We start from the raw sequence: 23,166 nt of genomic DNA on the forward strand, positions 1-23,166 counted from the left end.
CCGGTTCACCAACTTTCTTCAAAATCATGCAGCAATTGGGCGCTCTCAGTAGTCCCCAAAGGCTGACTGCTTTTAGAAAAAAAAAAAAGAAAACTCCCGTCTATATATGTGTGTGTGTGTGTGTGTGTGTAAAATAAAAATATAAATAAAATAAAACAAATGCATCAACAAGTTCATGAACCTTCTAGAGCTCCAATAACTACAAATAAAGAAAAATGTTAAGATAAAGATTTCAGAGTTTCAAACAACAGCTTCAATGTCTACAAATCTACATTCACAGATTTCTCAGTGTCACTGTGCATCATTCCACTAAGTGTTCACAGTGAGCACCTTACAGTCACAGCAAAAGAAAAAGAACATTTAAACAGCACTGTAGATTAAAGACAAATATCTGAACAGAACAAATTAGGACATTAGGATGTATGGTGGGAATGTTCTTGCACTCAATTTTGAGGAAGAGCGTTTTTTTATAATTGAATGAAGATTCACCTGTTACTGATTCTTGTGGCGTCATGACAATACCAGATTATTGAAATTCAATTCAACTTCATTTCAGACTCATAGGTTCAAATTATTATAAAAAAATAATGCAAAAAAAAAAGTCGAATCAAAAGCAAACAAGGACAATAACACAGAGATGTAATAACTGCAGCTCACAGGTGTGCAGTGATTAAAACACCTACAGACAGCTGTTCCAGTGTTTCCAGACACACCAGGACAGCCTTGTGTCACTTTGTGTCGGCTCAGTTCAGGACATGGTCAAGTTTTTTGAATGAAATCAACTTCTGTTCGTTTGGCCTCGCTCAGCAGAATTTATTCCCCATATGCACAACAAAGCTTCTTTGTTTCTTATATTGTGTCAATATGTTCATGTATGCATTGTCATACTGTATTCTCCACGTGAAACACTCTTCAAAACAAAATAGCCTACAGGTTCACACACGCCTGTTTCAGCATGTCAGCATTCAGTCTGCTTGACTTCTAAACTTTGTAGGTTCAGTCAACCAAAATAAAACAATCACATTAAATGCTCCACTTTTTTCTAATGTTCTCATGTAGTTGTAAAATAAAACAGCGTGTTGCGCTCAGGTTGTTATTTAGAAAGCCTCCACATGATGGCAGTGTTCGTTCACTTTTTACTTACTGATATCATGGTGCAAACAGACGACACCACAGCCTCACAGGTTCTGAACTGCATTGCTGCAAATACTATGATCTACAATCCCCTCATGTCCTCAGTTAATGGAGACAACACTGTCCAGGGGAAACGATGAAATTCACTCAGACTGCTGACTGTGTTCACAGTGACACTGGACTGTTGCAGAGCTGTGTCTTCATTTCACACATTGAATCAGTTGCTCATTATTAGAAATCATAACATCAATTTCCACAATTATGCAGACGATAGCCAGCCGTATACTCATGTAAGACCAAATGATTGCAGTTCTATCATCATCTTAATTGCATGTATCTCAGACATCAGCTTGTGGATGACTCAGAATCTGTTACAGCTTAAACAAGACACCACTGAAATCCTTGTTATTTGAGCAAACGCTGAGAGGAAGAAACCATATGAACACCTAAATCTACCAAGAAACAGGTCAGAAACTTGGTGTCATCATTGACTCTGACCTAAATTTTAGCTTAGCTAAATTGTAGCTTGGAGACTGATGTGTTAACCACATCATTTGATCAGAGGTACCACATGCTCACACTAAAAAACAAAGGAGGGCCGATGATTCCTTCTGTCGGTACAGTGAAGGTGGTACAGATCAGTTGAGCGGTTTATTCGCCAGTCAATGTCAGGGCAAGCTGTCAAAGTGGCCTTGATCTGACAGTTTTGGATTGACAACCACTATTTCGTGCTGTTGTCATTAGTTGTGTCTGTCCTCCACAAACTGAGACTGCACCACATTGCCAAACTGAACACTCTTCAGTTGAGTGAGTTCCTGCTCATCACGGGCTCAGGGTCGGAGGGTCATGACCTCAGGTGAAATGCATCAAACTCTTCACATGTTTGATCTCACTCAAGTCAATGAGGCAGGTGGCAGCTAACGTAGTCGTCAAATATTTGTTTGCTTTCATGCTCCTATGTGATACCTGCTGCAGTAATTAAAGTGTGAAAGTAGAAGAAAAAGCTAACAGTTAATAATGGGCAGAGCTGTAATGTACATAGATTAATGCAGCTATAATCAACATTTTTCTAATGACAGCGTGAAAACAGTGTGTCTCTAGTAGTGATGAACCTGCAGAGAAGTAACACCTGAATCTGCGGCTTCAGTTCACTTTTGGAGCTTTATACTGAGTTTCAGCTCAATGTTTAGTTGTCCGGCCTGTTTTGGTTGACTGTCACAGATCTCTTAATCTGGTTTTTGTAAATTCTGTTTTGTAAATTTTTGTTTTCATCACAAATACACAAACACACAGTACACAATAAACACAAACGTTACAGGAACAGAAACAATGCTGCGAGACTGCTCCACCACACAAGCAAGCTTAGCAGAGAAATAATGCATGCTTGTACAGTAGCATGTAATATGCAATGATGTATGACAATAAGAGAGAATGACAATGACAAATTACAAATTTTAATCTAGATTACAATCAACTCCCAAAAGTTTCAGTGGCGCCCTCCATGTCGGCAGAAAAAGATGAGTCCTTCCATTGATATAATGTCGGAGTTTTTCCAAAGTCACAACCTCTGAGATCAGGGATTTCTACACAGAGATAAAAGGGGGGTCCTATTCTTCTCTCTCACTCCTCCACCCTTCCGCAAAGCCGCAGTCTTCTTCACTTTCATTCAAGAAGTTACATGAGGATGGTGATGTGTGAGTGAAACTGACATCCAGGGTGATTGGGTGTGGTAACAGGGCAGGGCTGACCCTTCATTAACATCAGCTCTGTTGTAGCGATATAAACTCAGTCTGCCGGACTTCCTGGTTCACTTAGTTTACTTCCACTCACTCAGAAACAGACGATGGATAAAACACAGTCGGTCTGTTCGCTTATCATAGCTGTGTTCCTCGGAAGCTTTCCCGTGGTTTTCGCGGCTCGGCAGCCTCACATCGTGTTCATCTTGGCGGATGACTTTGGTTTTTATGATGTCGGCTACCACGGCTCAGAGATCCGAACACCGAACCTTGACAGACTGTCAGCCGGAGGAGTCCGCCTGGAGAACTACTACGTCCAGCCGATGTGCACCCCCTCCAGAAACCAGCTCATGACCGGAAGATATCAGGTGAGGTGGACAGCACAGGTCTCTGAATTTGGAGTACGTGGGTATGGAGGCCCATAAGTGACTTAAAATTAAAATTCTAACACAAACTTGAAAATTTAATTCCACTATAGTGTTCAAATTTTCAATTTTTTATATGTGTTATTTTGGTTAAAATGAAAAAGCGACATCACAAGTTGGATTTTCATTTTTACACAGTCGTATGGGTGTTTGATGACCATGATGAAATTAAAATGAATAACATTGGATATTTTCAAAGAATTAACCTGCTCTAAAATGGAATTTATTCAAAGGCAATAAGCGAAACAGCATTAATCATGGAATTTTCCCAGACTTAATCTGCTCTGAAGTGGACAATATTCAAATGGAATAGGGGAAACCGTGTCCCCAGCTATCATTTCCATGATGCTCTGCAGTGGAAATTATTCAAATGAAAATGTGATCTGTGAGTCCTCTCATCGAGGCTGGTCTTCGGTTATCAACCTGACTTTTTGCAGTCATTGATGGTGAAGTCTATACCCCTGCTCCTCAGAGAGACTACAGAGTGCCTTGGTACAGCCAGAGTCAGCCTGAAGTGACAAAACTAATGCCATCCCACCTTCCAATGCTAGCACTGGCAGTACGAGGAATGTGACCTACTGTACTGCAGTTCCTAATTGACGAGGCAGTGCAGTGTATTTGACATGAGCAACTAAGGTAGCTAACCGGTGGCTAGATTCATTTAGCAACTCGCGAGGCATGGCTTTCTGTGACGTCTCGTTTGTTTCTAGTGCCACATTTGGGACCAGTGCTAGGCTAGATGGGGATGGAATAACCGTACAAAGGCCAAATTGTTAATCATGTGTCTTCAGAAAAGGGTAGCTCCAAAGAAAAATAAAGTTTGGGAATGGAGACGTGTTTTCATGCTCAAGACGTGCTCATGCTTTGATTGACATATTGATTGACATTTAAGTAATCTTCCTTTGTAGCTTAGCTGCAAATTCATAATGTTGGTTAGCAGATGGGTAAAAAGAAGAAGCTGGGCTACAGACAGGGCTAGCACCACTGTCTTGTGTGTTATTTTATGGAGTAAATAAGAAGGCCCTACGTCTGATCTTACTCTAGTTGTGAAATTATATTTAGAGCTTATACAGACTGATATCAGTTCATTTATTTTCATACTAATGAAGAATAAGAACAACAGAACAGGAACAAAACACACTGTTTTGATGTCAAACCTTTGTCGCTTTTTGCTCAGTTGCAGTGATGGTCCTGGAGCAGCATCCATTATGATGTTATAGGAACAACACCACGGCAATATCAGATAAACCTCAAATACGCGGTTAGCATTCCGTCATCTTTTCTGTATTTATAAAGTTAACAAATAAAGGACATTTAGGGGGAATTTGAATATTTTCCACTTAAGAGCAGGTTAAGTCTTTGAAAATGAGTTTTAATATGGTCATCAAACACCCATATGAGTATGTGAAAATAAAAAATGGGATTACTCCTCAGATCCACACAGGCATGCAGCACCACGTCATCTGGCCCTGTCAACCGTACTGTGTGCCACTCGATGAGAAACTGCTGCCCCAGCTGATGAAGGAGGCGGGCTACGCCACGCACATGGTGGGCAAGTGGCACCTGGGCATGTACAAGAAGGACTGCCTGCCCACACGGCGGGGCTTTGACACGTACTTTGGTATATTTCATAAAGAGTAATTCCTTTGATGCGGTTTTATTTCTAGTATTACACATTTATATCTGGATTAATTCCTGTTGTCTGCCCACTGTGTGCTCCAGGCTACCTCACAGGCAGCGAGGATTATTACACTCATGAGCGCTGTTATCACATCTATCCCCCGAGCCTGACTCGCTGTGCGTTGGACCTGCGGGACGGAGAGGAGGTTGCTACCAGATACACAGGAGTCTATTCCACTGAGCTGTTCAGCCAGAAGGTCACCAACATCATTGGAAAACACAACTCTACCAAGGTGACAGCTACCCCCAGAGAAATGTAGCAAGCTAAGCTACAGCAACAAGGCAAAAGTCCTTCACTGCATCAAAGCTATTTTTTGTTGACATTGAATCAACTTCAAGACAGTGTTCTCTCAGTGATCAATAAAACTGTCAGTCAAGCAGATAGGCAGGCAAAAAAAGAAACATGTCTGCACATAATAACAAAAAGCAGGTGTCAAGTGTGTGTGTGTGTGTGTGTGTCTGTGCTTGCATCGATTTGCTAAATTTAGACTCAACTGTCGGACAAACTGTTAACTCAAAATGTAATTACACGTCTGCGTATGGCGATGGCGTCACTTACTGATCCTTGCAATTTTATTTAAACCTGCAGCAGAAAGCTCTGCTGGGTTTGAGCTTCAGAAATGCTTGAGAAAATGTAGCTTGTGTGCACGCTGATGCACTACTTGATCAAGATAAGAGCCGAGCTACTGAAAAACTGTTCGATTCAGAAAGCAGGGACGACCACCCCCTCACTGAGAAATGTAGTTAAACCAGTAACACTGCTGGTTTTAGCAGAACTACCCCCCAACACTGACTGACACACTTACCAATGCAGCAAGCAGCAGAGGAGCTTCCTGTTCCAACAAAACCAGTTGAGCTTGCAATGCAGTATTGTGGAGATAACGTAGTAGTAGTAGTAGTAGTAGTAGTAGTAGTGAAAGTAGATAAAAACTTAAATGTTCTTTCAGTCAACGACTGAGGACTTGGTGGGTTGCTCCTAATGTTACCTTCAAATCTTCATGCGAGGAAAATAGAAGTTACTGAGTGTAACTCTGTAAGTACATGCATAGCCCTCTACCTGCATGTTTTCACAGCCACAGTCAAGCACATTATTTTTAATATGCTGAAACTTTTATCATGGCAATGACGTCATGCCAGTTAGAACCGGCATACCGCCCACCCCTACCCTGGGAAACCACAGCACTCGCCATTTGGCTGTGGTATGTTTTCTGCCCTGTATCTCGTTGGGGCCACTTGACAGGTTTCAGATGTGTACGAGTTGTTAACAATTTCATTAATGATTATTATTCATTATTGTGTTTACACTGTTGACAACACTATGTCACAGAAATGAGTCTTCACATATTGTTATCTTTATCTTTCAGCCGCTCTTCCTCTATGTGGCATTGCAGTCAGTCCACTCACCGCTGCAGGTGCCGGAGCGCTATGTGGCCCCCTACAGTTTCATCAGTGACCCCAATCGAAAGCTGTATGCTGGCATGGTGTCTGCCATGGACGAAGCAGTGGGCAACGTCACTCTGGCTTTGCAGCAGGCAGGTCTTTGGGACAACACGATCCTAGTATTCTCAACAGGTATGTTTTTGTCCTGACACACGTAGCCAGGATGTAAACCCTGGTCAATGTGATATCAAACATATCATTTATGACTATAAAGGACTCTATGTGGTCATAATAAGCACTCATTATTTCTGTCTTGTAGAGTAGAAAATGGTCAGTGTGGATAGGTAAATATTGGTTTTGCTAAACAAAGGTAAATGCATGCTGTGTTGTACTGTGTGAGACGCCTTGTGTAGAAAGCAAAGAGGACATTCTGACCACACGGTGGCACTAGAGGAAAGGTCATAGTTACTAATTTAGTACTGTCGTCCTCCAATGACTATTTTTGAGATCAAACTTCACTGAAACAGTTTGTATATTAAACTAGAGGAGAACTTAACAAACTGAAAATGAAACATTTGGAGGCCACTTAACGCCAGTTAAGTTAAGACCGGGGTGGTGGTCCCTCTATTTAAGAAAGGGGACCAGAGGGTGTGATCCAACTACAGGGGGATCACACTCCTAAGCCTCCCTGGTAAAGTCTATTCCAGGGAACCGGAGAGGAGAATTCGGCTAATAGTTGAACCTAGGATTCAGGAGGAACAATGCCATTTTCGTCCTGGTCGTGGAACAATGGACCAGCTCTTTACCCTGGGCAGGATGCTCAAGGGTTTGTGGGAGTTTGCCCAACCAGTCCACATGTGTTTTGTGGGCTTGGAGAAGGCATTTGACCGTGTCCCTTGTGGCATTCTGTGGGAGTTGCTTCCTGAGTATGGAGTCCGGGGCCCTTTACTACGGGCCGTCCAGTCTCTGTATGACCGTAGCAGGAGCTTGGTCCGGCAGGGCTGCCCTTTGTCACCAGTTCTGTTCATTATTTTTATGGACAGAATTTCTAGGTGCAGCCAAGGGCCAGAGGGAGTCTGGTTTGGGGACCACAGGATCTCATCTCTGCTGTCCTGTTGGCTTCTTCGAACCAGGACCTCCAGTATGTGTTTGGGCGGTTTGCAGCCGAGTGCGAAGCGGCTGGGATGAGAATCAGCACCTCCAAGTCCGAGGCCATGGTTCTCGACTGGAAAAGGGTGGCTTGCCCCCTCTGGGTTGGAGGAGAGCTCCTGCCTCAAGTGGAGGAGTTCAGGTATCTTGGGGTCTTGTTCACGAGTGAGGGAAGGATGGAGCGCAAGATTGACAGGTGGATCGGTGCGGCGGCAGCAGTAATGCGGTCGTTGTACCGGTCCGTCGTGGTGAAGAAGAAACTGAGCCGAAAGGCTCTCGATTTACCGGTCAATCTACGTTCCTACCCTCACCTATGGTCATGAACTTTGGGTCATGACCGAAAGAACGAGATCTCGGATACAAGCGGCTGAAATGAGTTTCCTCCGCAGGATGGCGAGGCACTCCCTTAGAGATAGGGTATGGAGCTCTTTCACTCGGGAGGAGCTCAGAGTAGAGCCGCTGCTCCTCCATGTCGAGAGGAGCCAGCTGAGGTGGCTCGGGTATCTTTATGGGATGCCTCCTGGACGCCTTCCTGGGAGGGTGTTCCGTGCATGCCCCACCAGGAAGACCCAGGGCACATGCTGCAGGGACTATGTCGCTCGGCTGGCCTGGGAACGCCTCGGGGTACCCCCGGAAGAGCTGGAGGAATTGTCTGGGGAGAGGGAAGTCTTGGCGTCCCTGCTTAGACTGCTGCCCCCTTGACCCGGCCCGGATAAGCGGAAAAAAATGGATGGATGGATGGAAGCCACAAAGATTCTCAATACTTGTTCTGTGTGTGAATTTATGTGTGTACTCACAGATTATAATGATTCTCACACAGTTTATTCTTCCTCTATAGCCACTGTCCTTCCCATAGTTTACACTGTTTGATTTCATTTACCTTCAAAAGTGTTGGGTCAACCGACCGACTGTCAGACTGTCACTAGTTATGAAGTTTTAGCCAAATTAACATGTTGTGTTTTTTAAAGCTTACAATGACGTAGTTTCTGGTCAGTAGGCTAACACATGTTCAATATTATCATTAAACCACTTACATGATGAAGTAATACTGACTATGATTTGATGATTTTCAATCATTCTCCAGCAGTCCAGGGCTGGTTACGCTGAAAATAGCTCTTGCAACACTCTGGATGTCCACTAGATAGCAGTGTTTTATTGTATTTGTTCTAATGGGGCTTTGTGACAAGCAGGATGTGGAGATATACAGAGAGAGATCACACTGAAGGAACACTTCAGTTGGCTCATCTCTTCCTATACACCACTGGAGTATTAGTACTGTTGAACCTTGACAAATATCCATGTAGACTTTTGATGAATAACATAATATGGCCAAAATGAAGGCATGCAGCAATATCCAAACATGTGTTCTTAGATTAGTTGATTGATAGATTTTCCAGAACAGTTGGGGATCGGGGAAGACTACTTCCTGGATTGCATGACATGTTGTTGCTGAAAGGGGAGCCCTGCCTGGATGTGATTGGTCAAGTCTGTTTATACTGGACAGACTTATTGGGAAGATGACTGCCTGTGTGCGTGCACTTGTGTAATGGTCGGATATCATGCAGGAGTTTTTGTCTAACAGCAACATAATTAGACGAACATTCCTGTGTTGGTTTAATGTTCAGATCACTTGTTTTTAGCCACACTCATGGTGTGAGTCTCTGGTGGTAGTGTTGGTTGGTCCACCACTTCAGTCCAGAGTGAAATATGTCTGCATTTACTGGATGAATTGCAATGAATTTTGTACAGACATTTGAGTTCCCAAGAGGATGAATCCTAACAACTCTGGTGATCCTCTGACTTTTCCTCTCGTGCCACCACGAGGTTGACAATTGTGGTTTTGAGTAAAATGTCTCAACAACTATTGGATTGATTGGCATGAAGTTTGATACACACATTGACGTCCTCCTCAGTTTTTGAACCTCTAGACTTTCCTCATCATTGGATCAAAATGTTTATTTGTACAAAACGTGACATTTGTGTTTCATGCCAATAAGCAAACGTTAATGTGCTAACACAAAACACCAAGATGGTGAACATACTAACATCAGCATGTTAGCATTGTCATTGTGCCTGGCTTTAGCATTTAGCTCAGCATTCAGTACACTGACACTTGCCCAGATCTTTGTGCTGTTAACTTGATATTTACTGATTTATAATTCCTTGTCTGTCTTTGTCTTCTTTCTCCTTGTCTCATCACATTTTGTCCCTCTGGTTGTTCGACAGATAACGGAGGTCAGACTCTGGCTGGTGGCAGCAACTGGCCACTGCGAGGGAGGAAGTTTTCACTGTGGGAAGGAGGGGTCCGGGGAGTCGGATTTGTCGCCAGCCCGCTGCTGAAGCAACCCGGGACCGTCAGCCGCGAACTCATCCACATTTCCGACTGGCTGCCAACATTTGTTGGCCTGGCAGGAGGGAGCACCAACGGCACAAAGCCACTGGACGGATTCAACGTGTGGAACACGATCAGGTGAGCTGGACTGTTCTCACAGAGCTGGGACTTGAATTCAGGTTGTGAACGTGTCTCAGGTGGCAAGTTGAGTTGACAGCATCTGCTATTGGATACTAATTAGCTTAGCCACAAATCCTTTTATGTGGCAGTATACCTGAGATGTTTTTAATCTTTTATACGTCATAAACTGAATTATGAGAACCTTGCAAGAAGCCAAGTGACAGAATAAGTCATATGCAACTGTTGGCAGAGCACAGATGAACTTTCCATGTTACTTTGTGAACAGGTCACGAGCTGTCACTGCATTGCAGTGCGAGCAACACAACAACGCAGGGCACAAACTGCTGTTTGCTTTCACTGTGGTCAGAGCATATGACTGCCGGTGAACGACGGCCAGCTGGTTTAGATTTACAGATCCCAGTGGATTTTACAGTGCATGAGTCAGACATCTCGGTGTGTGTGTGTGTTGGTTTTGCATCCATGTCCATATCCAAGAGTTTTTTTTTATCTTACAGCAACGGGTTTGCCTCACCCAGACTGGAGCTGCTGCACAACATTGACCCCCTGTATGTTGACGTGGGTCCATGTAAGTTCACATGTTTCACTGTATGTAGAGGAGGCTTTTCCCACTCTGTCTATAGTGTCATCAGAATATTTAATATAAATACTTAATACCTCCAGCAGGCTTTCATCTGTTGAGTTCCCACACTGTGTAAGTATGGCAGTACATGTATGTGTGCTCCGACCCAGATGTGGTAAAGAAAGAGTTTTGACATGAATCTTGAAAGACAATCTTGTGAAATTCAAACATTGGCTGACACCACCTGCAGAGTTCCCATCACAAGAACATTCATACCAGAAAATCCTGCCATCATTTCACTTCTTCATGTAAATCTGGAAACTTCCTTTGCATCCAGTTGATTTCATACCAATGCAGCTACATGTCTTTAGCTTCAGGAAGCTTCTGGAAGAAACACAGAACTTCACTGGAAATGAGGAAAATCATCCGTCATCTGCCACTTTGTCACTTTCTTGAAGAAAACTATGATAATAATATGGGATTATGGAACATTTTTGAGGAATTATTACTGATCAGTAATTTATGTAACACTGTAGTATAATTTGGTAATCTGATACAGACGTTCTGAAAGGAGTCCATCACCTGAAACACCTGCCTTAAAATTATGAACAGTGGTTCATAGTTAAAGTCTCCTGCCATTCAGGCGCCCACACATGACCATCAGTGAAACCGCTCTTTGCTGGTTGTGTCATTGTTGTCCTATGGGGAGAGTGGTGATGCCCAATTATTTCAACTTTGACCTCAGTTGACGCTGATCTTTCAACACGCAACCAATGACATAACAGTCATATGTGACGTGAAGTTTTTTCACACGTTTTTACACAAAGTGAAAATAACGACAGTGAAATGAAATAAACTAAATTAAAGGCAAACAAAGTAATCAAGAACTACTGGAAACACCCTCAACTGGCCTCTGCTTCAACGAATAAGTCACGTATAGTCCAATCACTGATTTGTAGCATTTTGTGACACGACTGTTTAAACAGCTTCAGCCAGTGGAGCTCATTTTGTCCTCTAAGTTTACTGCAGGTCATCACCATCTAAATCATCTGGATGGAGGCCAGTTAAGAACAACACCGCTGCTTTACAAGCGTTCATGTTTTACGTTTGAATCTTTATCATCAGCCACCACAGAGACAACCAGCTCCTCCTGATGCATTCCAGGCTGAGATTCCTCTTTCGATTCTTCTTTCTTCCCCTATAGCGGCCCTTGGCATCAATAATCACAGCGTTGAGTTCGACTGGTACGACTTTAGTCTTCTGTTAGGATAAAGTGAAACTAAAACCACATAGCAAAAAAAAACCCCAAAGCAATTCCTTAATACATCAACATTCAATTCATGTTTAAATTACAACAACAAAAATAGTATTTCGCGTTTCCTGAAAAAAACCACACACACACTGCGAAATGGTACGAGACATCAACCTCTAATAATAATACAAAACACCTCAGCAGCCCATTAATACAAAGACAACACATACCTCTCTTCTCCTACCAAGGGCGCAAACTAGATACAGATAGCCTTGTTGAAATGGTCAAATACTGGCGTCGGACCAACTGCACTCAATGATAAACAAAAGAAACACTTTTGCATAAATGTTGGGCTTATTGTACATTGTTCATTAAACATCACAAAATTCTAATTTAACTTCTATTCGCTTTAACTTTCAACTTACTTTGTTCTATTCACTTTCCTGACCAGCTGCTCAGAAAACATGCAAAACTGGCGTGTGACGTCACTATTTGATTTTTTCCTTTTATTATTATTAGTTTATGGGGAGCGCCAACCCGGGAACGTGAATAATACACAAAAAACTCTGGCTCCGCTGGTCACTTACATCCCCTTTTTCCTGTTAACCCAGCCTCCGTTTGAGACCCTGCCCTCCATTTAACTCATGAAAAGGCCTTGTCCCTTTTTTTATACTTTCTCCTTTCAAGTTGCTTTTCAAAATCCCTCCCCTGTGCTGTTTAAAATAAATGCATGACCTCCATGATCAGCTCTGTCCTCTGCTCTCTGCAGGTATTGGCAAGGAGCCTCAGTTAACCGCCTGGGCCGAATCTGGCTTCAATGTGTCCGTTCACGCAGCCATTCGCTCCTCAAACTGGAAGCTGCTGACTGGCTACCCAGGTCAGTATCCTCTGACACCCGTAATGGCCTGTTTAGTCTGAGTGGGAAGCAGGAAATCATGCACACTTGTGCACAGACGCACGTTCACTTATTATCTCTGCTAATCAGTGGTGGAAGAACAAAAAAGTTGGGAGCTGCTGATTTAATCTTTGAGTAGTACCTCAAAGTTATACTTAAGTACATTACTTAGTAAATGTACTTACTGTGTAACTTTCCACCACTGCTGCTACAGTCCTTCATCTTATTTCCTCCAGGCTGCGACGAGTGGTTCCCCCGGCCTGGCAACGTGAGCTCTGTGTCGAAGCCCTCACAGGTGAATCCACTGAAGCCAGTAATGCTGTTTGACATAGAAAAAGACCCAGAAGAGAGGAATGAAGTGTCTGCTCAGTACCCCACAGTAGTGGAGTATCTCCTCAGTCGGCTCTACCACCACCAGAAGACTGCTGAGCCGGTAAACTTCCCTGCCGATGACCCCAGATGTGACCCAGGCCTCTCCGGAGCCTGGGGACCCTGGGCTTAGATGGCAATGACAGTGATGAAGCTTAGTTGACCATGTTTACACACTGTGTTCGCAACAGCAGGGACCTCTTTTCTAGAGAATAATGAAGTTTTAGAAATGTTTTTCCTCTTTGATGATTTGGATTTATTGTAAATCAATAAAAGACAGCTCAGTCCATCACACAATAAATTCAGTCGGACACGGTTCCAACACAGCATATAAGAGTATGGAGTAAGTCTGCAGAGCAGCTCAACCATAAGTGCTGCTAACTGTACCGAAACCAGACGAGTTTGAAGGAAGTAATATGTCAGAATTGTAAGCATTCTTTACGTAGTATCACAAATAACCAAAAATTGAGCTTTTCTGAACACGTATGAGTTATACAGTGATGCTGTATAACACAGATGCGATGAAAATGTGATTATTTCGAAACAAATGAGAAACTCAGTCATTACTCGAATGACAGATGTTGCTGTTTTTATTGATCTGTGTCTGGAATGCATCCAGATGTTTAACCCTAGTTAAAGTGACTGCATAAAGCTGCACATGTTGCTGATTTGTAAAGACCATCTACTTACCGTTTAAGGTATTTGCACTTTATCTACTGTTGAGAAGCCGCAGGCTCCTTGTATTAATGTTAAACATAGCACAGAAATAGCAGGCTGTTTTAGACTACAGTTCAGAGTAGAACAACAGGTGCTGCAACATATGTGCAATATTATCAATGGCTCTTCATTATTATCTAAGTAACAATGATCCATACTCAACATAACTACAGTATAATACCAGGGCCAGTGTACGTTCATGTCACTCCAGTGAATAAAGCAGCTAGAAGTTCCTTTTTTTTGTTTTTTTACACTGGTGCCACGTTGAGGAACAGCTTCCCACTATTCATCAAGTTGTTAAACCTGAAAGGAGCCTATAGAAGTCAGGTTAGGAAGTGTTTAAGTCCTAACAGAATTGTATTGAAATTTGCAACGATATTGCTACTTCAGCTGTCCTTGTTTTGATGTAGGAGTTAGTTTTACTTTTTAAATTGTGGTGAGGTGGTTTTGTTTCTCAGGGTTGTTATTTCATGGATGTCTGCTTTCTGCCTGAAATGATCATGTTTGCCTGGGGTGAAATATTGTTTAAATACGTACAACATTTCGACAGACTGTGCCACTCTGCTGTTCTTCTTCTTCTTCTTCTTCTTTGCTGGAATGAATACAACTCAAGTCTGTTGCGCAGTCTGTCATGTTTCTCTGTATCTGCTGAATGTATCAATAGGCTACTGTTTGCTAACATCTTCGACATATTTCGGTGATGTCAGTGTTAACAGCTTATTGCATTGCCCCTTAATGGCCAGTGAATTAAGTATTTCAGTTTTAAAATGTGATTTTTTTAATGGTGATTTATGAAGGTTTTATTATTATTATTATTATTATTGTTGTTGTTGTTATTTGTGCACACTACTTTTCACAAGTGCCTACTGGTGGAAGCTTAAGGTTTGTTACCAGTTTTATTATGGACATTATGTTATGTAAATGTTATGTTATAGGTTGCTTGTTTCCTTTCCAGTTGCCTTGAAGGTAATGAGTTGGTGCTTAATGGGTTGACAGTGTTTCTGTTTAGATGTTGAAAAAGAGGAACTTCTTGTGCACCTCAGGTATCAATTCTGTTATGGCTTCAACCACACATCCAGCCAGTTCTTCATGAATGTAATGAATAATGAATGAATGTAATGAATCTAATCTAAGCAGTCTCCCATTGGCAGCAGCATACACCACAGGAAATACTCCATAGAGACTGTGTCTGCCCCCCGACCACCTAATGATCAACTTTGATTCATTTTCTGCCAAATGATCAGTTCACTAGTAGTTTCAGCTCTAATAAATATATAAAACAAATAAATTGAAGACAATAGCAAGTGTACGTATTCTGTCCTACTCATAGACATACATATGTAGACATCGCCGCCATATTGGATGTATCTATCTATTTATCTATCTATATATTTGTAGATATGTTCATCAATAACTGAATATCAAAATGATTAATGAATCTCAGTGAATAAAGAGCACAATGTAAACGTTGTGCTCTTTATTCAGAAAACCCACCTGTCACATTTCCGCTTCAGGATCTGGTTATTATAAACACAGATGTTTAATATAAATATTTCAATATTTATCATCACAATAACAGTGTTACCTACATTGGTTGCAGTAAATCTCATAAAAGCATTAGAAAAATACATACGTTGGTTTGGTGCTTACCTATGGCCTAAACATATAAGGAGTAAACGTTTATAATCATCACATTAAAAGTTGCATACGTTGTTTTTCATGCATATTCGTCTCCCAAATATATTAGTGCGTGTGAATGGGTAGATAAAACTTTTTTATTAACTTAAATCACTTTGTAGAAAGGCACTTTATGAAGTTCGGTCCATTTCCTTGCATTACGGGCAGATCTGCCTCATCCAATATGGCGGACACGCTGACGTATCGCAGCAACTGGCCATCCCCCATGATGAGGCGTCTGTTTATATGTCTATTGTCCAACAACACTCGGGATCCCAACACTGACGTGATTGGCTGTTTTTCCAGTCATCTGATTGGCTGCTGCAGCTGAGGCCGCGTTTTCAATTTATGGAGCACGGAAGTGGTAGCTGGGCGGGGTTTGTAACTCTTCTAAGACATTTTAATGCAGTGTTATTTTTGATATAGTTACATTGAAGACATGTAGTTAGGACGACCGGTCGGCTAAGCTTCATCAGCGTCAGCCATATTTGCCACTCTTCTACCGCTAGACTCAGTCTGCCGGACTTCCTGGTTTACTTAGTTTACTTCCACTCACTCAGAAACAGACGATGGATAAAACACAGTCGGTCTGTTCGCTTATCATAGCTGTGTTCCTTGGAAGCTTTCCCGTGGTTTTCGCGGCTCGGCAGCCTCACATCGTGTTCATCTTGGCGGATGACTTTGGTTTTTATGATGTCGGCTACCACGGCTCAGAGATCCGAACACCGAACCTTGACAAACTGTCAGCCTTAGGAGTCCGCCTGGAGAACTACTACGTCCAGCCCATATGTAGCCCCTCCAGAAACCAGCTCATGACCGGAAGATATCAGGTGAGGTCCGCCTCCTGCTGCCTGTTCACGGCGCTGTGTGAGGGTCGTTCACAGGCAGTGGTGAAAGTAGCAAAGCACATTTACTTAAGTACACTTTTGAGGCACCTGTACTTTGCTCGAGTTTTTCTATTTTCTGCTATTTGATAGGTCTACTCCACTACAGTACAGAGGCAGATAATGTACTTTTTCCAAGTACAAATGATAGTGGACATTACATGATTGCGGTGAAGCCGGCGGTCTCTGAATTTGGAGTACATCTGTATGGAAGCCTCCAGGGGACTTAATTAAATAACACAAACTTGACAATGAAATTCAACATTACCATTATAATTTTCCATTTATTGCATGTGTAAGTTTGGTTAAAAATAAAAATGCAACAATACAATCTGGATTTACATTTTCACATGCTCATGGATGTTTGATGACCATGATAAAATTAAAATGAATGAATGAGTGCTTTGATTGGGCAGTCATTACCCACAGACAACAAGTACATTTGACTAATCTTCTTTTGTATCGTAGCTGCAAATTCATAATGTTGTTTAGCAGATTATTTAAAAGAAGAATCTAGGCTAAGGACAGGGCTAGCACCACTGTTTTGTGTGTTATTTTAAGGAGTAAATAAGAAGGCCCTACATCTGCTCTTATTGTAGTCGTGAAATTATATTCTGAACTTCTTATACATACGGTCATCAAACACCTATATGATTATTTGAAAATAAAAATCCAAATTGGATTATTGCATTTTCATTTTCATTTTGACCTAAATAACACATACATAAATGGAAAATTGTAATGCTGTCAAGGAATTGCATTTTTATTTTCATTATCACTTTAATTTAGTCCCATATGGACTTCTATACCCGGGTATTCTCACCTTTAGTGCAAATACATTGTTATGGTCCATAGTGGACTATAACAATAGTGGAGTTAGTGAATTTATCTCTCTTTCCAAAAACATAGTGTTTCAGTGTGAAAATGTAACCCAATTCAGGTTATTTAATAAATGATTATTTATTATTATTGATAGAGATACAACTTTATTGATCCCTTGGTGACATTCAAAAGCAATTGAGTAGTATATAAAGTAAAAAAACAAGCACCACCTTGCATATACATTTACTCTGAATATATAAGCTAATCATAAGGAGCTTCATACTGAACTGAAGGAGCATCGTGATGACAAATAAACTCTAGAGCATAAATTTTGTGTTTAGAAGAACTTTCCAGGAAACAAAATCTAATTCGGACACAAGTGGAAAGTAGGACAAGAGGACAAAGTCGCTTCATTTCAGGATGTTTGTTTTGAGCCGTTTGTTTGCGTCACTGTCACCACAGAGGCTGCTGGTTCCCCTTTTGCTGTTCTTACATGTTACTTTGAGCCATTTTCAACACAATGTATATTTATTTCCAAACGACATGTGTTTTTTTTGTCCTCCACAGATCCACACAGGCATGCAGCATCACATCATCTGGCCCTGTCAACCGTACTGTGTGCCACTCGATGAGAAACTGCTGCCCCAGCTGATGAAGGAGGCGGGCTACGCCACGCACATGGTGGGCAAGTGGCACCTGGGCATGTACAAGAAGGACTGCCTGCCCACACGGCGGGGCTTTGACACGTACTTTGGTATATTTCATAAAAAGTAAATCCTTTGATGCGGTTTTATTTCTAGTATCACACATTTCTATCTGGATTAATTCCTGTTGTCTGCCCACTGTGTGCTCCAGGCTACCTCACAGGCAGCGAGGATTATTACACTCATCAGCGCTGTTACTACATCAAACCCCTCAGCCTGACTCGCTGTGCGTTGGACCTGCGGGACGGAGAGGAGGTTGCTACCAGATACAAAGGAGTCTATTCCACTGAGCTGTTCAGCCAGAAGGTCACCAACATCATTGGAAAACACGACACTACCAAGGTGACAGCTACCCCCAGAGAAATGTAGCAAGCTAAGCTACAGCAACAAGGCAAAAGTCCTTCACTGCATCAAAGCTATTTTTTGTTTTTTTGTTTGTTTTTTTGTTTTATTGTGTGTGTGTGTGTGTCTGTGTGTGTCTGTGTGTGTGTGTGTGTGTGTGTGTGCAGCAAGCAGCAGAGGATTCTTTCCTGGACCAACAAAACCAGTTGAGCTTGTTTTGCGGTTTGAAGTGTGGAGGTAACTTCAGATGTGTGACAACACTAAAAGCTTTGTGAAAAAATAGTGTCCCACATCCAGACTATGACACTGATTATTTAATTGGTTCAAATGAGGCTTAACGTTCACACAGTTTCTCACGACTGTCACGCAATATTAAATATGCCAGCAGTGCTCCAGTGTGTTGGTCTACAATAGGTGCTGCTAGCCATATTAGCTGTGGAATGTGCTAACGCCAAATTCAACAGAATAACCAGCAAAATAACAAGTAAAGCAACATAAAAATGGTAAAATTTAGAGGTTCTAAGTTTGAAGTCAGTATCAATCCATCCTTGAGGTGCAGTTTAGAAGTTAATCCTGCTTTCTATTGGTCCTCAAAGAAAAAAATAACTACCGCACACATAATGTTGTAGCTGTGAGCCTAAAAGTCTCACAGTCATTGTGGGGACGTTTCCATCATGTTAATCCACTGGCTGTCAAAAACTAGCTCCATCTTGAACAGCTACAATAGTAAAAGTACACTGAGCCAGAGCTGCAGCTGTCTCAGTTTCCTGTCCTGACTGTCCTCCAGAAGGGTTCCGCCTTTTCCGCCAGCCTCCAGCTCTGCTCCTGTCCAGCGCTGCATTCTTCAGCTCCCACACCACTTGTCCCTGTGTGTTTACACTGTTGACAACACTATGTCACAGAAATGAGTCTTCACATATTGTTATCTTTATCTTTCAGCCGCTCTTCCTCTATGTGGCATTGCAATCAGTCCACTCACCGCTGCAGGTGCCGGAGCGCTATGTGGCCCCCTACAGTTTCATCAGTGACCCCACTCGCAGGCTGTATGCTGGCATGGTGTCTGCCATGGACGAAGCAGTGGGCAACATCACTCTGGCTTTGCAGCAGGCAGGTCTTTGGGACAACACGATCCTAGTATTCTCAACAGGTATGTTTTTGTCCTGACACACGTAGCCAGGATGTAAACCCTGGTCAATGTGATATCAAACATATCATTTATGACTATAAAGGACTCTATGTGGTCATAATAAGCACTCGTTATTTCTGTCTTGTAGAGTAGAAAATGGTCAGTGTGGATAGGTAAATATTGGTTTTGCTAAACAAAGGTAAATGCATGCTGTGTTGTACTGTGTGAGACGCTTGTGTAGAAAGCCAAGGGCACATTCTGACCACACGGTGGCACTAGAGGAAAGGTCATAGTTACTAATTAGGGACACGGGGCACGCTCCGAGTCACTGGCTCCTACAGCTATGAAATAGCTGCAGGAGCCGGTGACTCGGGGCATAGCCCCGAGTCACTTATTACTATCCCGCGCGTTTCTTCTTATTAGGGACACGGGGCACGCCCCGAGTCACTTATTACTATCCCGCGTGTTTCTTCTTATTATTAGGGACACGGGGCAACGTCCCGAGTCACTGGCTCCTACAGCTATTTCATAGCTGCAGGAGCCAGTGACTCGGGGCGTAGCCCCGAGTCACTTATTACTATCCCGCGCGTTTCTTCTTCTTCTTCTTATTAGGGACACGGGGCACGCTCCGAGTCACTTGTTACTATCCCGCGCGTTTCTTCTTATTAGGGACACGGGGCAACGTCCCGAGTCACTGGCTCCTACAGCTATGAAATAGCTGCAGGAGCCAGTGACTCGGGGCGTAGCCCCGAGTCACTTATTACTATCCCGCGCGTTTCTTCTTCTTCTTCTTCTTATTATTTTTCATCTTCCTCCAAGTTTTCGTCCTCAAACTCGTCCCACAGCTTTGAGAAAACCCTCGCAAATTATATATCAAAACGTGCGTATTGTTCGGGATCGGTGTGCTATTACTTTTCTCAAATTTATCGCAGTTTTTCGCGTCGTAAGACGCGAAAAACTGCGATAAATTTCCCATAAGAAATGAATGGGACGGGCGAAAAAAACAAGATTGAAATTGGAGTTTTTCAAACATCTGTAGCTCAGGCATACATTCACCGAGAGACTTCATTTCAACTTTAAAATGTAGACCCAAGTCTGGTCTATTGGTGTGTTCATCCACATTTTGATTGGTCCTATAGTTTTTGATCAGTCACTGTTCAATGACAGTGATCGTTTGGCGGGAAATTTTGAGATTATAATGGGTGTGTATTGCGCGGAATGTTCGTGCTAGAGTGCGTGCTAGAGTGGCACAGAGTCTAAAAACGATCTGAAAATCTTCTCTTTTTCTCGTCGCTACGGCCACAAATTACACTCTACACGCATAATTTTGGGCTCATTTTGTAGACAAACTTGTCCTCTTTCGTGTGATGTCCTCGAAAAAGCTGAGAGACTTACTGAATTTAAATAGTGAGACGTTTTGTGCAGCCAGCGCCCTCCTGTTCTCCCATTAAGTCCCATGTTAAAATTCAGAGCTGTTTTGTGAGCAAAGCAGAAATGCCTCCTGTCTTTAGATCGCCATAAAACGAAAAGTTGTTGTGTCAGGAATAAAACGAGGAGATGGCCGGACTCAGGAAGTTCTCGGGAGTCCGATGATCTATAGTACACTCTGATACGAGGTACGGTTCTCTCACCAGAGGATTTAGTTCAGGAGGTTCGCCGAACCCAAATCTCACTGCATACAATACAAACTCCTGTTCTCTGAGTCGCAGAGTCTTTTTAAGTCGACCATTTTGTCATTTTTCTAAAGAATATCTGGACATAAAACACACGTACATCTGGCCCAGACTTGTCCGCATCTCACAGTGTAATCGGTTTTTTGATAGCAGCTACGGTTTTGACACAATCGCAAGTTGTTCGGAAGAAACCGACAGCGAAAAAGCCGCTTTTCAAGGGAGGAGTTTAACAGGTGCAACTGTCATTTACACACACACCGGTCAATAACCCACGCACACACATCTGCAGGACAACAAGCCTGAGAATGATTATCTTAACGAGCTCAGTCAAAACAAGGGCATTGTTTGAAAACAATCTCCATCCAACAAACAGTTAAACTCAGCTTCAGAAAGCAGTTTCGCAAAAAGGTTGAGACAGTAGTCACACAAACACACACACAAAAAGGGCTAACCAACAGCTAAAAAGTGATTAAAAACAGCACGTCAAAACTGAACAGGAACAGGTAAACAGTGGGAGAGGTGCAGAGGTAATTATCAGCAGGTGGGGCAGAAGTTACACAGGCACACACGCACGCACACACACACACACACACACACATTCAGACACACATATACCATACACATCTCCATGTAGGAGCAGGTTGGGCTGCTTGTGTAGTTCAAGCAGACACACACACACAAACAGACGAAGACACACACATACGCAGTCACACACAATGACAGATACATAAACACACACACACAGACAAATGCATAATGAAAACCCCATCCCCCCGCCCCCTTGTTAACGCCGTTAGCTCTGTTAGCTCTGTTAGCACCGTTAGCTCTGTTAGCGCTAGCGCCGTTAGCTATATTCGCACCTTTAGCTGTTAGCTCAGTTAGTGTTAGCTCTGTTAGCTCCGTTAGCATTAGCTCCATTCATGTTTATTGATTCAGTTCATTAATTCATGTTAACAGAGACATGAAGCAGAGGAGAGAAGCAGACACAGACAGCTGAGGTGATCAACAGAGACAGACAAGGAGAAAGCCACAGAAACACAGCTGAGAGCAATTCATTAATCAGGGACTGACTACCTCTGATATCTGCCGTTTTCTCAATTTGCAGCCTTTTTCAATTGTCCGCTGCTTCGCCATAGTTTCTCCTAGAGACTTCATTCAAACTTTAAAACGTAGATAATTTTGTCGGCTCAAAATGACCCTCGGCACATTTTGATATCTCTTACGGTTTTCGAGCTATGACCATCGAAGGCCGACGTAAGACGCAAACAACTGCGATAAATTTCCCATAAGAAATGAATGGGGAAATTTCCTCAAATTTCAGCCTTTTTCAATTGTCCGCTGCTCGGCCATACTTTGTCCTAGAGACTTCATTCAAACTTTAAAACGTAGATAATTTTGTCGGCTCCAACACACCCCGTGTCCCTTTCAAAATTTCCCAGAGGGAATTTTCTAGTTATTATTTTTCATCATCCTCCAAATTTTCGTCCCTAAACTCGCCCCGCAGCTTTGAGAAAACCCTCGCAAATTATATATCAAAACGTGCGTATTGTTCGGGATCGGTGTGCTATTACTTTTCTCAAATTTATCGCAGTTTTTCGCGTCGTAAGACGCGAAAAACTGCGATAAATTTCCCATAAGAAATGAATGGGACCGGCGAAAAAAACAAGATTGAAATTGGAGTTTTTCAAACATCTGTAGCTCAGGCATACATTCACCGAGAGACTTCATTTCAACTTTAAAATGTAGACCCAAGTCTGGTCTATTGGTGTGTTCATCCACATTTTGATTGGTCCTATAGTTTTTGATCAGTCACTGTTCAATGACAGTGATCGTTTGGCGGGAAATTTTGAGATTATAATGGGTGTGTATTGCGCGGAATGTTCGTGCTAGAGTGCGTGCTAGAGTGGCACAGAGTCTAAAAACGATCTGAAAATCTTCTCGTTTTCTCGTCGCTACGGCCACAAATTACACTCTACACGCATAATTTTGGGCTCATTTTGTAGACAAACTTGTCCTCTTTCGTGTGATGTCCTCGAAAAAAGCTGAGAGACTTACTGAATTTAAATAGTGAGACGTTTTGTGCAGCCAGCGCCCTCCTGTTCTCCCATTAAGTCCCATGTTAAAATTCAGAGCTGTTTTGTGAGCAAAGCAGAAATGCCTCCTGTCTTT

General features: G+C 42.4%; 2 protein-coding genes across 2 annotated transcripts in view; both read left to right on the plus strand.

The window, feature by feature from the left end:
* The first annotated feature begins 2,977 nt into the window (after positions 1-2,977).
* Positions 2,978-13,404, plus strand: LOC121623446 (arylsulfatase B-like). Its single transcript, XM_041960719.1, has 8 exons — positions 2,978-3,238; positions 4,730-4,916; positions 5,018-5,208; positions 6,340-6,547; positions 9,731-9,974; positions 10,472-10,542; positions 12,558-12,665; positions 12,920-13,404. The coding sequence occupies exons 1-8, from the start codon at positions 2,978-2,980 to the stop codon at positions 13,183-13,185; spliced, it is 1,536 nt and encodes a 511-aa protein (XP_041816653.1). The 3' UTR covers positions 13,186-13,404.
* A 2,403-nt stretch (positions 13,405-15,807) lies between these two features.
* Positions 15,808-23,166, plus strand: part of LOC121623360 (arylsulfatase B-like) — a 36,252-nt gene continuing 28,893 nt past the window's right edge. Inside the window, exons 1-4 of the mRNA XM_041960627.1 lie at positions 15,808-16,276; positions 17,720-17,906; positions 18,008-18,198; positions 19,138-19,345. Coding sequence (XP_041816561.1) covers positions 16,016-16,276; positions 17,720-17,906; positions 18,008-18,198; positions 19,138-19,345 — 847 coding nt within the window. The 5' untranslated portion in view covers positions 15,808-16,015. The remainder of the gene's footprint in view (positions 16,277-17,719; positions 17,907-18,007; positions 18,199-19,137; positions 19,346-23,166) is intronic.

The sequence above is a fragment of the Chelmon rostratus genome, chromosome 19, assembly GCF_017976325.1.
Source record: "Chelmon rostratus isolate fCheRos1 chromosome 19, fCheRos1.pri, whole genome shotgun sequence".
Classification (NCBI taxonomy): Eukaryota; Metazoa; Chordata; class Actinopteri; order Chaetodontiformes; family Chaetodontidae; genus Chelmon; species Chelmon rostratus.

Coding starts and splice junctions, on each gene's coding strand:
- LOC121623446 (XM_041960719.1), top strand. CDS start 2,978: ATGGATAAAACACAGTCGGTCTGTTCGCTTATCATAGCTGTGTTCCTC. Junction 5,209..6,339: donor GAAAACACAACTCTACCAAG/GTGACAGCTACC, acceptor TTTATCTTTCAG/CCGCTCTTCCTCTATGTGGC. Junction 12,666..12,919: donor GCTGCTGACTGGCTACCCAG/GTCAGTATCCTC, acceptor TATTTCCTCCAG/GCTGCGACGAGTGGTTCCCC.